The sequence below is a fragment of the Acipenser ruthenus genome, chromosome 47 (genome assembly GCF_902713425.1).
Source record: "Acipenser ruthenus chromosome 47, fAciRut3.2 maternal haplotype, whole genome shotgun sequence".
In the NCBI taxonomy this organism is placed as follows: domain Eukaryota; kingdom Metazoa; phylum Chordata; class Actinopteri; order Acipenseriformes; family Acipenseridae; genus Acipenser; species Acipenser ruthenus.
Window position 1 is genome coordinate 3464757 of NC_081235.1, and position 16339 is coordinate 3481095.

At 42.2% G+C, this 16339-nt stretch overlaps 1 protein-coding gene across 1 annotated transcript in view; it reads left to right on the top strand.

Moving 5' to 3' along the window:
* Window positions 1-16339, top strand: part of LOC117966402 (WD repeat-containing protein 18-like) — a 38498-nt gene that overhangs the window by 17727 nt on the left and 4432 nt on the right. The window contains exons 5-8 of the mRNA XM_034912402.2: window positions 5027-5170; window positions 6853-6917; window positions 8378-8502; window positions 13857-14023. Coding sequence (XP_034768293.2) covers window positions 5027-5170; window positions 6853-6917; window positions 8378-8502; window positions 13857-14023 — 501 coding nt within the window. The remainder of the gene's footprint in view (window positions 1-5026; window positions 5171-6852; window positions 6918-8377; window positions 8503-13856; window positions 14024-16339) is intronic.

Below are 16339 nucleotides of genomic sequence, written 5' to 3' on the forward strand. Positions count from 1 at the left end.
CAATTCAAACCAAACGAAGGAACGGATTGCGATTCTCGGTCCCCTTTTATGCTGTCACACATTGACCCCTTGGTAAACGAGTGCAACCACCTCTCCAATCTGCGGCTGCCACATCGTTTCTCTTCCAGGTCAATGCGTTCTTGCAACGGAGTCTCGCCTTCATCCAGACTGTCTGACTTCCCGACCCTGAGAAAGAACTGTCAGACCAGCCAGTCCAAAGAACTCTGTTCTCGCTGCTTAGCGCCCTCACAGGTCAGGAGGGAGATTTACCACCAAGAATCACTGTATTTCTGTCACACATGTCTACAGGGAATGCAGTGTACAGAGAGGCAGGGGGGGTGTAAGGGAGACTGGCAGGGGGAGAGAATGCACCGTTGCTTGTTTGTTCGCGAGGCTGCTTCAGTTAAAGTGGAGCCAGTCTGTCACCAGTCATTCTGCACCCAAATGAATCACCCTCCTTAGACTGTTCCGCTCTTCTTAATAATATGTTCCTTTGTTTCCTTAAAGCTCCTGGGCTGTGCTTGACAGATTGCCGTGTGAGCAGGAATTCTCTTGTGTAGCTTTACTATCAATTAGCTCTCAAGAGTTACCCAAGCAACAGCTTTCTCCAATTAGATTTGAAAAAAAGGATATTGCTTACTTGGCAACAGAAATGGCTGTTGGTGTCTGCATATTTCTACGTTTTCTGTCTAGTATCTCAAAGTGTATAGCAGTATAAACTTTTGATACGGAATATAAGACCGATCTGTATTGGTTTATCTATTTAGTAATACCCTTTTTTTCCTCAGAATTAATGGCATAAGGATGCTTTTAACTTCTGAGTTTCAAAAACAGCATGCGAGGCAGTTGGTGTGGCTGTCAGATTTGAAAGGTCTCATTATTTGAATGAGGAAGGCACTTAGTCCAGCACTTAGGATTCTCCAGCCAAGCTGGAGGATCAACCAGCTGCTAGGAACCGGACGAGGACAGATAGTCTTGTGTTCTTATGCCAGATGAAGGCAGATTTTACTTAATATTGGTGCAATGAGCCCCAGAACCACTAAATAAAATGGAACTACATAAATAGAATTGGTACAGTGTGGATTCAGACCCAGGCATTTATTTATTTATTTATCTTCTTTAAAAAAGTAATGGAGCCAATGCTTTAAGTAAAATTTGTTTCCGCTGGGGGTAGCATATAAAATAAATATTTGACAGTCAGCCTCAGAAACTGGTAGCCGACTAATCGCATGTCACGTGATCACAAAGTCGTTGTGAAGTGTGTGCTGATTTATTGAGAGGATTTTGAGTGCAGTGTAGTACACATAGTAGTGCATGAGCCTGTTGTCCTGGTTCCCAGTCCTCGGCTCTGTCCCACCTGACAGCCAGTCTGTCTGTGTGTCCTTCATGCCCGTCCACACTGCACTGTTTACTGTGCGTCAGGATCTCAGCGATTCACTCAGGTGAAGCCTGAGGCACATCTCCTGTTTTTACAGCTGTTGATTTCAGCTGCTCCTTTCTAGTTGGAAACATTCATTCATCTGAGGACCCCCTCCCAAGAGAGAATTCATAATACAAAGATCATTTCCGTCTCGGTTTTATTTATTTATTTTATTTTATTTGTGTGTGTGTGTTTTTAATGCTCTGGGAGGGAGAGGGGACTTGTTTCCCAGGGGGACTGTGCATTCTTGATTCCTGTCCTCTGCCTGACTGCCGTTTACTTATCGTCTGTCTGCTGCTTTTATGCCACCTGCGCTTGGAGAAATGTTTTATTAACACATAGCTTTCTGTTTCTGCCGTCCACCTCTGAATGAGGGAATGTGTAGGAAAGAGGAGCCATACTTTTCATCAACTTTTAAAGCCGCTGTGTCCCCATTTTTGTGTTTTTTTTTTGCAATTCCCTTACTATTGTATGGTGCAGTCATTCCGAGAGCTTCTGAGTTTTATTGCTCCAATATTAAATCTATCTGACTTTTGAGCTTCAGAATCCTAAGTGCTGGGACTGAACAGCCTTCCTCATACCATTCAGATCACGTGACTGTGACCTTTCAACTCTGTCAGACAGCATTCAACTATCCCAGTGTCGTAGGATCTAAGGGAATAGGTTTAAAACTACTGCAGTTCTCAGGCAAGCATTGATGTTGATTTGAAATCAGCAATCAAAGTACTGTGGATATTTTCTTGCTTGTTTGCGGTTCTTGAAGTTTGCTGCTTGTGAATTTCTCAGGAACGGTGACAGACAATGTCTGCAGTCAGGCACCATGAGAGCTGTTCTTCACAGCCAGTGTGAGAGTGAATTGGTGATGGGACTGTGGGGTTGCAGTCTATACCACTTACAGTAAAGAGTTTCAGACAGCTTGAGAGATGATGCCTTCTTTACCATTCCCTTACTGGTTGCCCAGGCTGCTGCTGCTTTAGCCCTGTTGAGTCACAGAGCAGTGGCTGATTGCAGAGCCCCCCCCCAGTCTCTCCACAGCACATCTCCTCTGATCTGATCACATCAGCCTCGACAGTGAGTCTTTCCTTGCTGACACAGCAGGGTGGCTGGGGAGCAGGGAGATGGACAATCTTCACTAATGGTCTCTGATTTTAGTCCTATGTCCTCGCCCTGTCAGCCTGTCTGCTGCCAAACTCCACTCGTAACCATGTCTGTCTCTCTTACTGAAGTGCACCATCAGAATTCATCAACTCTAAAGGAGTGAAACCGTACATAGAAAAGTTTGGGCACAGAATGAGGCCAGGCAAGGCTCGTCCCTTCTTAGCGTTTTTAGATACCTGGTTGACAAGCATTTCTCCGACATTCTATTCTAAACTTATTTTTACTTAGTTTTGTCCTATGCTCTGTGCTAAATTTGAACTTTGGTTCTGTTTAAGATTTTATAAATTTCAATTAAATCCCCTCTCTTTTTTCTAGACCGAAGAGATTTTCATTCTTTTAATCTGTCCTCGTAGCTGAATATTACTGGGATCAGCCTAGTTTTCAGTACCTTCTCAAGTTCAGTGATGATGTGTTTTTTTTGTTTTGTTTTGTTTTTTTTTGTAGTGAGGTGATCAAACCTTGGCAGCGATTCAGGAAATTCAAAATCAGACGACATGAAAGACCAGCACTAAGACAGTTGTATTCCAAGGTGTGGGATTACATTTTAAATGTCATTATAGCTGCTTTTAAAAAAGCACCAAATAAATCAAACTGTGATGAAGGGGACTGATGTTTTTTGGTGTCAGTCCTGGCATTAATTAATCGCACACAGTTATCCTAGTTGTTATTTGGTACTTTTTCAAAGATGCTGTAAGGAAAGCCATAATTAAAATGTAATCCTAGTCAAGCAGACAGCTGTTATAGGTAGTCTTAAAGAAATGTGTTTGAGTGTATAAAATTATTGATTTTATATCTACAAACCACTGGCAAATATGTGATTTACAGCAGCCTTCCAATCCATGTTCTTGCCTTTTGTTAGCAACATTACCACTGGTGCTGTTTTGGTACTTTTGTTCAGGATATGCAGACAAATACAAAACTAGAGATTTTTAAAAGCTGTCTAAGTGTCTGGTAACCACTTCCTGTGCTGCATGTCCTCTTCATTCCAAAGGTCTCTGTGTAGTAGGTGCTGTGACCTACAGCATACAGTGACACCCCCTTTTTTTTTTTTTTAAACTGTTCTTTGAATCCGGATGTATTTTTATTATTTATTTTTAAACCAGAGAAAACAAAATTAAAAACAGAAAATTGGAACTGTTACTTACTGCTCTGGTGATTTCTTTAAAAGTAAAGGCCATCTATATAATTTCATAGTTTACAGAATCATGTTGCTTGCATTTAAATCTCCTCTCTGTATCTGCAAATCAAACACAGCAGTGATATTTATTCCAGATTGATTTTATTGTTCTGATTATGGTAATTGTTTTATTTGTACGAATGCATTGATGTTTATAAATTGCCATTTCTTCCAGCTGCGTCTCAAAGCTATTTCCCAATGGCTAATTCAATTGTTGAAATAACTGAATTGAATTACTTGCACAGCATTCATTCTGTCTTACTTACTCTGCGCACTCACTTTACTGGAGAGTTTAGTGTTGAAGTATCCTAAAGATATATAACCCAAGGAGACTGATTCAATGATATCTATGAGTATCTCGTCTTCTCTTATGAGTCTTTCCTATACAGCAATAGCATTGTGCCGTTTTGAGTGGAGTTTAACACCTGTATACAGTCCTGCATTGAGTAAATACTGGAGAATCCGAACCCTAGCAGTCCCACACCTGTAATCTGAAGCATGCTACCATAATGAAATGCACTCAGAGTAAATGGAAGCTGAGTAAAAATGTATAACAGAAGGTAGGCAGCACTCTTTTAACAGTTATAAATGCATGGAATAGCCTACCAGGTAAAGCATTTAAAACACTGGGAACATTTCAGTTAGATTCAGTCCTATTAAATTAGATACCCTGTTGTAGGGGCAAGTGTTGTGCTAAAATGTGACGGGTCACACAGTCTCTTCTCATTGCAAAACGTATGTTCTTATATTCATATGCCAATAACAGCTGGAGAAACAAAGTTTCAGCATCATAATGCCATGACAAGCTTCTAAAACCTTTCCAACTGTGTCAACGGATTAGTGTTGATTTCTGAGTATCTCATATTGTTGAGTATCAAAATATGCAAATTAGTGATTGTCTAATTTAATTGATGGCAAATCTTAAGGTGTTCTAATAAATGTGCACACTACTGTATAATGCAGATAAGGGTGTTCTCTGTTAAATCAGACAGCCACTCCCTCCCTGATTTATCTGCACATCAATCTGAATTAATTCCTCTTTGCTTAGACGTTTCACACCATGATGCATGATTTATGGGACATCCTGCACCCGTGATGACTGTGTATAGCATTGATGATGCAGGAATGTTGGTAATCTGGAGTGTGGAGTTAATCCTGCATTGATTTTTAAACATACCTTTTTATCAGACCCACTGAGCTGTCACACAGCGTATCTCCTAGGATGCAATGTCTGTGATTAATCCCCTGCCCCTCTCTCTCCCCTTCTCTAGCTTTGGGAAATCTCCTCAGGGGAGATCCTGCTGTCTGTCCTCTTCGATGTGGGGATCTTGTCCGTCACCTTCGACCCCTGCGAGTACTCTATGTTCTGTGGCGGCAGTGACGGCAACATCTTCCAGGTCGCTCTGTGTGGAACGGTAAGGAGATCAGCCAGCATGGGACACGGGATGCCCACTCGAGGCTCGCTCAGTCCACTCCCAACCAGGAACGTCTTCCAATCCGGTCCTTAAATACTTAACTGAACAACTAGGTTCATTTAAACAATGTAATGCCCTGTACATACTTCAACAAGAAAGGACCACGTAAAGTAAGTCCTGGGTCACTGCTTCAGAGTGGCTGTGGGCTGTGCACCTCTGACACATGGCACTATTTCATCTGGCACGAATGATCACTAGAAAAGGGGGCCTTTGAGAGAGTGACTTCACATTTGCAGGGTTATAAATACCTAACATGTTAAATGCTGTGCTCTCCAAGACATTGAGCTCTGACCTAATATGGCTACCATATTGAGGACTTCTGACGTTTCAGCTGCATAGAGACAGTACACTCTTGAGCTGTTGTCATAGGGTTTGGTACCCAGCTGTATCCTTAGATTTTCTTACTGGTTGCGTCCAGTCAAAATTAACAATTAAGCTCCCACATTGCTGGCCGTATCAATGATAAAGACCATAGACAAACCAGGAGATTTCTGGGCTGATGTCATGGACCCACAGCACTAGCAGGGCCTCACCAAGCACTCTGCAGGTCACCTTGTCCCTGGTGATGCTGAAGAGCACTAGCTTGCAGTGCCTATTGATTATTGATCAGCGTCACAGACTTGTGCGTGTGTCTTCATCTCAGTTCTGACACCTTCAGGACAACCAGCCTTAGGCTTGGTGGTGGAAGGGTCATTTAAAGGCTAACTAGCTTGACTGAGGCTGACCATTTTGATTTGATCAGGCAGGTTATTTAAAGACACTAAACGGTGGAATTGAACTACAATGCAGGGTGATTCACAAACAATGCACTATGAAAAAAAAAGCCGTAACATCACACGCCTGTCTGTGTTGGATTTATTCAGTGGAAACTTAGTTAGTCTCAGGGGGAAAAAAATAACGTATGATTGCACACCCTTTCTGTTCATATCAAATAATTATTTGTGTATATTTAAAATGGAAAATGATCATTTATTTTTCTTGCACTTGTGGCTAGCCACTCCAGAGGTGTCACATTAAAAAGTGTATACAACGTTGCCCTGGAATTGCATTGTTTCTCTTGCTGTCAGCGTCTGGTTGAACGTGGAGCTCTGAGCTCCACAAAGCATGACTCGCATGTGAAAAGGCTCTGAGTGAGGAAGGGCAGAATGCAAAGCGATGCCTGCCTGGTGTCTCCAGCACTTACACTGCATGGACCATACTCGGCTCGGCTGTTAAAGCAGTGCAGTATTCCGCTTAGATATTCCACAGGTGTACCGATCCATGCTCCAAAAAACCAACAGAAAATGTCACATTTGCATTTCACGCTTTCTCATCTTTAGAATTGTATTTCTTTTTTTTTCTTTTAAGAAAAGCTACAGATTTCTGCCCTTTTTTATGGGAATATTTATATTAAAGGGATGTCCTTGGATCAGCTATTCAGCAGTCAAAATGCCTTTGGCAACTGAGAACCTACTGCAACTTTCATACCAGAGTGTGGGAAACACATCAATCAGATACCTGCCAAAACCCAAGATACTAATCCTAGTGGAGCTTTGAAGAGCTAGAAACCCACCACTAATTCTGCCTTGGCTTTAGACCATCTGCTTTGTATTAAAGTTTCTTCATTTCTGTTGCCTTTTCAGAATCTCCAGCGAGACAAGAGCTTTCAGAACGACCGGGAGGGGAATCAGGTGTTCAAGGGACACAGGTATCCCACTGATCATTCTAGTTTTACATCACTTACATTGGTTTTGTATTTAGTTTGATCAGTTTTATCCCCCTCCCTATTTGAAGTCCAGTTTGCATGTCGCTTCAGGGCTGCAGCCCATTACCAGCAGTAAGCTAACCCTAACCCTGCGACACCCCCCCCCCCCCGCCCCCCCCCCCCCTTCACCTGCTGAACCGAAGCAGCAGATCTTCCAAGCTGCTGAACCCTGGGACCGCTTTTCAAAACTTGTAATGTGGAGAACAGTGATCCGGATTTTGTAATCGAAATTATTTGTAATCTGGATAAATGTAATCCAGCCTTGACATTTTCTGAAACCCATCCAGATAAAAGTAATCTCAATCACAAAATATAGGATCACTGTTATCCAGATTAAAAACCGGCCCTTAGAGATGAGGGTCCAGTCTGGAAGTGTCTGTCTGGAATAGTCTGGTGCCTGACCAGTAGTGCTCACTGTATGGCCAAAAGTTACATCACCTAGAATTTTAGGATTGAGACAATAAAACATAAAAATAAAACTTTATGAACATAATTTAAATATTTTATTTAATATCATGTAATCAAAGAAACTACAAAATGATACTGCAAAAGTCTACTGGTAGCCATAATAGTTAGTACAGTGTTTCATGTTAGATTTCGAAATGTCACATTTTCCAGTATATAGAAAACAACAAAGTGGTATGTAATTCAATATGTTAACAAAACATTATTCAGCAGGTTTCATTCGACTTGATGAAGGAAAATTAGTTAGTTCTGTAGGGTGATGCTAAACTTTCGGCCATAGCTGTAGATCCCCAGCCAATTTTTCCCCTAACCTTGTGGGAGTAAATTGTTACAGGTGCATCAGAAGAATTATCTGATTTATTTATTATTTTAGAGCCCATTTTCGTGGAAACCAACATACTGTAGAGAATAAGTTCAACCCTAGATTAAAGCTTCATCAATCGAGGAGTCCACAAGTATCTCACCTGGTAAAAGCATGGCTGCATGTCGTGCAGGTTGAGTCGTAGTCTGAGGAGCGCAGGTTCACATCCCGACTGTGTGAAGATGCTCATCTTTGCCTGGGATTCTACAGGGAGTTAGGGAGGGAGACGGCAGAGTTTCTTTTCATCACGCTGCAGAGTACTCTGCTGGCCATGCGCCCCGTTGAGCTCAAAGCTGACACTGCAGGGGTGCTAGTTTACCAACAAGCTCCTGGGTGTAAAGAGGTAATTGGCTTGGCAGTGGGATCAGAGGACGCCCCACTGGCCTTCAGTCAGAGGTGCTGTGGGGAGTTGCTGCAGTGAGGAAACATTATTGGACATTGGGAGAAAAATAAACAAATACATTTTAAAAATCAAGACTTAAAGACAGTAACAGGGGACCCTGCTGTAGATTCCTCTTGGATGTGTGTGTGTGTGTGTGTGTGTGTGTAACCTTCCTCCCCTTGGTTGTCCCTCCAGGAACCTGGTGACATGTCTCTCTGTGTCCATGGACGGCACGCTGTTAGTCTCGGGCTCCCATGACGAGACTGTAAGGCTGTGGGACATTCAGAGTAAGCAGTGCGTGAGGACCGTCAACCACAAAGGTAACCCGGCCACAGCACCTCACCAGCTTACTCAGAAGACAACAAGAAAAACACATGAAAGGGTAGAGGGCTTTACTGTGTTTAATTCTGCTGCAAAAGGGATATTGTGGACTTGGAAAATGTCCAGACTAATCCCAGATCTTAAAGGGATGATGGCAACTGAATCTGTTTGTCCTAGAATAAAGAAGGGTTAGGAGGGATTGGATTGAAGTCTTTAAAATTTTAAATCGACTTGACAAAGTAACTCTAGCCAATACTTCAAACTCAGCACAGAAACCAGGTCCAGAGACAGCAGTGCTGTACAATTCTCTAGTAAATCCAAATGTGGCTTATCATCTAAGCCTTACAGAAACTCGGTTAGTATACCCATTCACTCTTCCACAATTCAGAGACCAAATTGGCGAGTTAAGGAAAGGATTTTCAAAGGAATGCTTTGATGTTTAGTAAGTCTAACAGTAATCAAAGTTGCCTAAGAGCATTATTAGAGCTAATTCCACAGCAATTAAAATCTTCTGACTGGGGCTTTATACTGACGTTAATCAATGACAGGATTTAATGAGCTTTAATGTTTTACTTCCATATGTTTCTGAAAGAATAAGTGTACACCACTGCCGAATCAATCATACTAACAAAAAAATAATTTGACCATATTGTTTTGTTTACCATAGTGGTAATTTAGATTTTTGGATTAGGGGGCCAGAAATAATAAATCCTTTTGTCTTAATGCAAGTTCTTATCTAAACAGGATTTAGATTTTATGATTGCAAAAAAGCCAGAAAAGTCTTGACATCGGCTCGCCTGTTTGACCATTGAGTTAGTTTGCTCCAAAAGAAATTGCAACCCCAGTTCTACTTGCTGGAATATCTAGGACACACATACATGAGTAAATACATAGGAGCACTATCCCACTGGGAGCTGGCTTTGTTTTGTGTGGTTTAAGTGAGAAGCTAAGCAGAGCTCTCGGTCAGAAGCTGTCCTGATAAAGCGCTGGAACAGCAGCGTTCACAAGGACCTTTGCCTCTTTGATGGTTTATCTATTGGTAGCAGGCTTATGTCCGCACACCGAGGTAGCCAAGAGCAGAGACAAGATAGACAGGCAGACGACAGCCCGGGTCTCCTGCGATTGGGCCCTCCTTTACTCCTTCCCTCCTGTCCCTGTAGGCCTTCCAGAAAAACATGTTTTGTTTATTTTCTTCTTCGTGTTTGGTCTTTGCTGGCGAGGGGAAATGCACTTGGCTACAGTAGGCGTGGTGCAGACTGACGGAGGCGAGATTGGAACTGGTGCTGTTTGCATTCATAAGAACATAAAAGAAGTCAGAGAACGAGAAAAGGCCATTCGGCCAATCAAGGCTCTTCCCTTTTTGGCACACCATTGTCCCCTACTGGGGGGAGGGAATCCAATTTAAAAGCACGTAATCCAGTCTTTTTTTTATATATAGATTTCCAGTGTTTTAGATACTACTATTAACTGGTAGGCTATTTCATGCATTTATAAAACTGTAAAAATAAAATAAAAAGTGCTTCCTGCCTTCTGTTGTAAACTTACTTTACTCAGCTTCCACTTATGCCCTCTTGTTCTCTATCTGTACTAAATCTGAAGTCGTGTCTTGAGTTCTCTTGATCTATACCATTCCTGTGAGGGGAGCTTGTGTGAGTTTGCAAATCTGCTGCCTACAACTTCTAATCTCATAAACCTCTTCCTAGCAACTTCATATTTTAGTGTTTTGGGTGAAAAAAATTGAACAGCACCCTTCAGTTTACCTAAGATGGCTACTGTATTGGGGTCATGTTATTTCTTGGTTACTGGATGATGAAATCTCTTCGAGGCATTGGCTTCATACTCTGTACCGAGCTGTATTCTGTGATTCTATCGATTAGAGTTTGATCGGATTGTACAAGAATAATGAACTGTTTCGTGATTTGTTTTATAAAGCTCTCAGCAGTGGACTTTACAGCTCTGGCCAAAAGTTTTGCATCACCTAGAATTTTAGGATTGAGACATAATTTAAAAAAAAAAGATATGAACATAATTTAGATATTTTATTTAATATCATGTAATCAGAGAAACTACAAAATTGTATCGCAAAAGTCTACTGTAAGCCATAATAGTAGTACAGTACTTCATGTTACATTTTGACGTGTCAATTTTTGTACATTTTTTGTTAAGTATTTGGAAAACTACAAAGCAGTATGTAATTCAATATGTTAACATGACATTATTCAGCAGGTTTCATTTGACCTTTATGAAGCAAAATGAGTTGATTCTTTAGGGTGATGCAAAGCTTTTTGGCCATAGCTGCACATTGTAATAGCAGTTGTATCGGGCACAATTTCCACAGTCTTCGTCAGTTTATATTTGAGGTGGTTAAGAAAAATTGTAAAAAAAAAAAAAAAAAATATGCTATTTAGCCAGTTAATATTTTTGTATTCTGGAACTCTTGTATTGTATTGCTCTAAGTTTCTGCTGTATGGCGACGGGAACGCATCTAAACAAGAGCATTACCTATTTGTATAGTTTCAGGTTGTGAAGAGTCCATTCCAGCCGTCTTCCGTTGCTGTCTCTGATCAATACTGTGCTTGGATTTGCATCTTCCCCATCCTGACTGCCAGCCTGGTCTTCTGACAGCCAGTGATAATGCCCGGAGTCGAGACAAACGAAAGAGACCCTGCCAAATGGAAAGGCTAAAGGAAATCCCTCCCATACGTGCCTGTCTCTGCTGATAACTATATCCCTCATTTAGCAGGGGATTGCAGTCTCTTTCCTTGGTCCAGCAGGCAGGCCGATGGGATCACACAAGGGCTTGCACAGTAATGTGTAGTTACCTCAAACCTCAAGGAGACCAGCAAGCGTTTAGCTCCCCGCCTGTGCTTCCCCCGGGTGCAGGGAGAACGAAATGCTTTAGGGTTCTTTTAAAGAGCACGCGGCACAGCAGTGACATTCTGATGAGTTTTTAAACTGGCCAATAATTGTTGATAGTGCTGGAGATCTGAGAAAAGGAGTGTTTAACTAGTGCTCAGTGTTAAGGTGTAGGGTAATGGTGAGAATAGAGTGCTAACCAACGTTTTAGTAGCACTGATTGCTCTGTACAAGTTAAACCAAACAAATGTTTTGAATCGCAAAGGCACCATTTAAAACAGGTTTCAAGATTCTAAAGTTCTTTAGCTTTTAGAGGGCTTCTACCTGTGGTATAATGGTGCTCTATCAATATACAATGGGGACAGTAAGCCAAGCTGGCTTCATCAGGAGATCACCAATAACCTGCCAAAACAAGTATTAAAACACAACACATATTGCTGTGGAATATTATACTGTTGCATTGGTACAGTGTAGTGTGCATTGATAACATCTATATTTCACAGTCTTTTACACTGTATTCGGGCTGGGACATTTAAGTATGCAGGATAATAAGCAGGTTGGACTGTGCATGATTTATGATGATGATGATAAATATGAAGGCTGTTTGAATACTTCTTTGAGTCGCTGCAAGTCAGATTGTGAACTAGACCCATGGCATTGCATCATTTCCAAAACAGCCTATCTCTGCAGTGGCTTGGCAGGGTCCCCTGTTTCCCTTTACTCAGTAATCTGCTGAACAGAGAGAGGCACCCTGCCTGCAAAATTTATGAGCGCCCAACAGCAGGGAAACAGCCATTAGTGTAATTCAACTCCTGGGAGGAAGTTTTCAACAACCCTGCAATAAAAGCAGAATCAATATCTGTAATTGAGTTGGAGGTAATCGGGGAGCCCAGATTACCACAAGAAGAAATAAATATACTGTTTGAACAGCTCCCCCCCCCCCCCCCGACACACACACACACAGAGGCCATTGTCACAAGGATGTAGATACAGATCTGTATTTCCAGTTTTGTGTGGTTAGCTTTGAAGCAAGCTCAGCGGCAGGCCTTCTCTGCATACAAATGGGCTGGCTTTTGGTAACTGGAAAGGGAAATGCAGGCTCACTGATCTGTACATATCTTCAAAAATCCAGCTCTTAATCAGTGTTTGAACTATGAGCAATTAACTCCCTTAGCCCATGCCTTATTCCTGTATGTATGTGTCCTGCATCAGGATTGATTGTCTGTTTCTGGATGTTGCTGATCCTAAGCCTTTTAAAAAATACTTTTCTTTGGGCTCGCCTGGTAAAGGCACAGCTAAGTGGTGTATAGGGTCAGGCAGTCAGGGGAGCCGCGGTTGCTTTGCTAGGGTGTCAATCTTTTCTTCCCTATCTTGGTACACCTGTGACATTTTTAGTTTGTGTAAAAGATATAATGCATTGGAGAGTTAACCTCTCAATAAGTATGGAAGATGATCAGTATCCCAAATCTAGAGCAATCGACGGCCTATTTCAAGAGCAGGGTGCTAAACTGAATTAAACAAGTTGGTTTGAAGTTACCGATGTGAAAACAGCATCTCGTCCCATCTACCCATTAAACCGGGGGCTTGGCTGAATTTGTAAGAAGGGAACTAGATGAAGAGGTCACAGTTCAAGCATCAGCCTTAGAACATAGAACATAAGAAAAGGCCATTAGGCCCATCAAGGCTCGTTCCTCGTTGGCACACCATTCTACCCGAGGGGGGGGGGGTCTAATTTAAAAGCACAGAATCTAGTCTTTTTTTATGTTCCCAGTGTTTTAGATCCTACTACGTCACCAGGTAGGCTATTCCATGCGTTTATAACATTTCAGATATTATGTTTGCTCTAGGGACACAGAGAGAATGGGGGGAAAAAAGATAGAGGCTGCTAGAGATAGTGGAATACAGACTTAGAAAGCAAGAGGGAGAAATAGACACCGAGAGATGAAGATAAATCATTGATGACAAAGACAGATTGAGGGTGGTTATGGGTTCTGATTTTAGGGCTAAATCAAAAAGCGTGGCCGTTTTCTAACTCGCTTTGTGGTCTTGCGCAGACCGCACGAGATGACATCTTTTGTACATTAAGAGACACACAGCATATTAACTTATAGAGCACGATCAAAGAGGTCCATTAGAGCATAATACCTGTTCTAAATCAAAGAGGTCCATTAGAGCATAATACCTGTTCTGACAACAGTGCTGTAATGTCATCATTTTGAAGTTGGGATAAAATGGGGAGGACACTAGAACATCATTTTAGTGTTATCCTGCTAAATATGGTTGCTATGAATATTTTTTCTTCTAATAACTCTAAGGTAATTGTTGTGCCTAGTTGCAATTTGAAAATATGAGGGGACTAAGATACCGGCAATTTCCAGTAGCGATTTTCCTAACGCCCTATAATAACGAAATAACGTAAATCTCTTTGAAGATCCCTGTTTATTATTTGGAAGTTCTTAGATGCCTGTGTGCTGTATTTCCCTTCTCTCCCCCACAGGCTCGGTGACCAATGCCTTTATCATGCCGGCTCCTGCAAACATGTTCCAGCCGGACAGCCGACCCACTGTGGGACTGCCTCGCTTCACCCGCCACCTGAACACCTCAGAGCCAGGGGAGGGGGGTGAGACGGGGGGGGTCAGCCTGCGCCTGGGGCTCCATATGCAGGTACAAGACCACACACACACACCGGCAAACCTGGAGACCTGGCGTTGTCTGTTCCAGTCCAAGACTCCAGGTTCTGAATGAGCTAATTGAATCAGCAAGTTTAGGTCTGCTAATTCCATACATGCTAGTGGTCCTCACATGTGACTCTTAGACCATTATAGACCTGCTGTGAATAAGGACTTGGACTGTGCAATTGTATAATTTAAGGATGTGGTTGAAATGAGGCCTTGGCCTGGAATAGGTTGAAAGAGCCTCACAACTGAGGCCTGTTGTTCATGTCGAATTCAGCAGGGGGCATTCTTTGATGATAATGGTGTTGCAGTACAGCTGGTGACATCAGGAATTCAAAGTCTGAAATATTCTATCAAGCGAGGCGTATTCTTGTAATGTTGCCATGCTTTTGAAACTCTAAGTTAACGTTTGCGGACTGGAGTATTTAACAGAGCTCTTTGCAGACGGGGTGTAAATAGACCCTGTCAGTGACTGTCACAGTGTTTATAGTAACAAAAGGCCATCATAAAATATATGTTGGGTTGCTTTAACCCACCATCGCTATCATTTTCTCCCTGACTCAAACACTGTATATTTTCAGATTTTTATGAGTCAAAGAAACAAATTATTATTATTAGTTTATTTAGCAGATGCCTTTATCCAAGGTGACTTACAGAGACTAGGGTGTGTTTGAACTATGCATCAGCTGCAGAGTCACTTACATCTCACCTGAAAGACGGAGCACAAGGAGGTTAATTGACTTGCTCAGGGTCACACAATGAGTCAGTGAGTGAGCCTAGATTTGAACAGGGGACCTCCTGGTTACAAGCCCTTTTCTTTAACCACTGGCCCACACAGCTTCTGACAGTTTTTCCCTCTGCAGTTTAATACATAAACCATGTCAGAAAACTGTTTAACATTACAGCATACATTGTTCTGCTTTGATTAGTAATGTTTCCTAAAATGTAAGAGTTGTTGTCTTAACTGGTAAAAGTGGAATGAAACCCAAAGCACTAATATGTGGCTGCACTTGACCTTGTCAAGATCCTTGTTCCCTAGATCATGTCTAATTCAGCCAACCTAACAGCAGCTAACATAACAAAGAGAATACTGGAGCGACTGCTGGGGGGGAAATACACTGTAGACAGATGCACAACATCACAGAAATGTTCATCTTGGTCTTTAATGTGGAACAAGTAAACATGACTTGTGATGAATGCCTCCTCTTGCAGCAGACTCTTCAACAGCACAGGGCTCTCATTAAGTTGTGTCATTTGGCCCATAGGGAAGACCCATCAACACTACTTCACCAAAGCAGCACATCAAGCCCCTTGATGGTCTTGCTGACCAGTCCACCCACCCTCGCTTGCGGCCTCTGAGATCTGACCAGAGCAGGATCTGAGGAAGGATGCGCCTGCAGGCTGTATTTATAATTCAAGGACCTCTGAGATCTGACCAGAGCAGGATCTGAAGAGGGATGCACCTGCAGGCTGTATTTATAATTCAAGGACCTCTGAGATCTGACCAGAGCAGGATCTGAGGAGGGATGCACCTGCAGGCTATATTTATAATTCAAGGACCTCTGAGATCTGACCAGAGCAGGATCTGAGGAGGGATGCACCTGCAGGTGTATTTATAATTCAAGGACCTCTGAGATCTGACCAGAGCAGGATCTGAGGAGGGATGCACCTGCAGGCTGTATTTATAATTCAAGGACCTCTGAGATCTGACCAGAGCAGGATCTGAGGAGGGATGCACCTGCAGGCTGTATTTATAATTCAAGGACCTTCTGGAAGGCTGTAGCATCACGATCACAGACTGCTTTGCAGTAAATTGAGCTACAACTGGCAGTCTCAGTAGTTTAAACCCATCCCTTTCTTGAGTGACAAAACTCCATAGTGCCTAAAGGAATGAGTTATGAAGATACACAAATCCCTTTATTAGGATCTGTACCTCATTTCTGGTTAGGCCACTGTTTTCCCTGAAACGACATGGCATAGACTCCACAAGTCTTGAGGGATCCATTCAGCCATTGATATTTCACACACTCGGTGATGAGAAGTAGGCGTGATGATGAATGTGGTGTTCAAGTTTGTCTCAAACATGCGTAATTGGATTGAGGTCCAGGGATTGTGGTGGCCATGGAAGATGCCATGGAAGATGTCTGAAGTCATGCTTCTTAAAGCATTCACACACAATCCTGCCATGGTGGATATTGGCCATTGCCATAAGGGTACAAGTGCAGCATTGTTAGGTGGACCTGATCCGGAACAATGCTTAAGTAAACTATTGAATTTGTTCAGCGTTCCAGAGTAATCAAGGGAC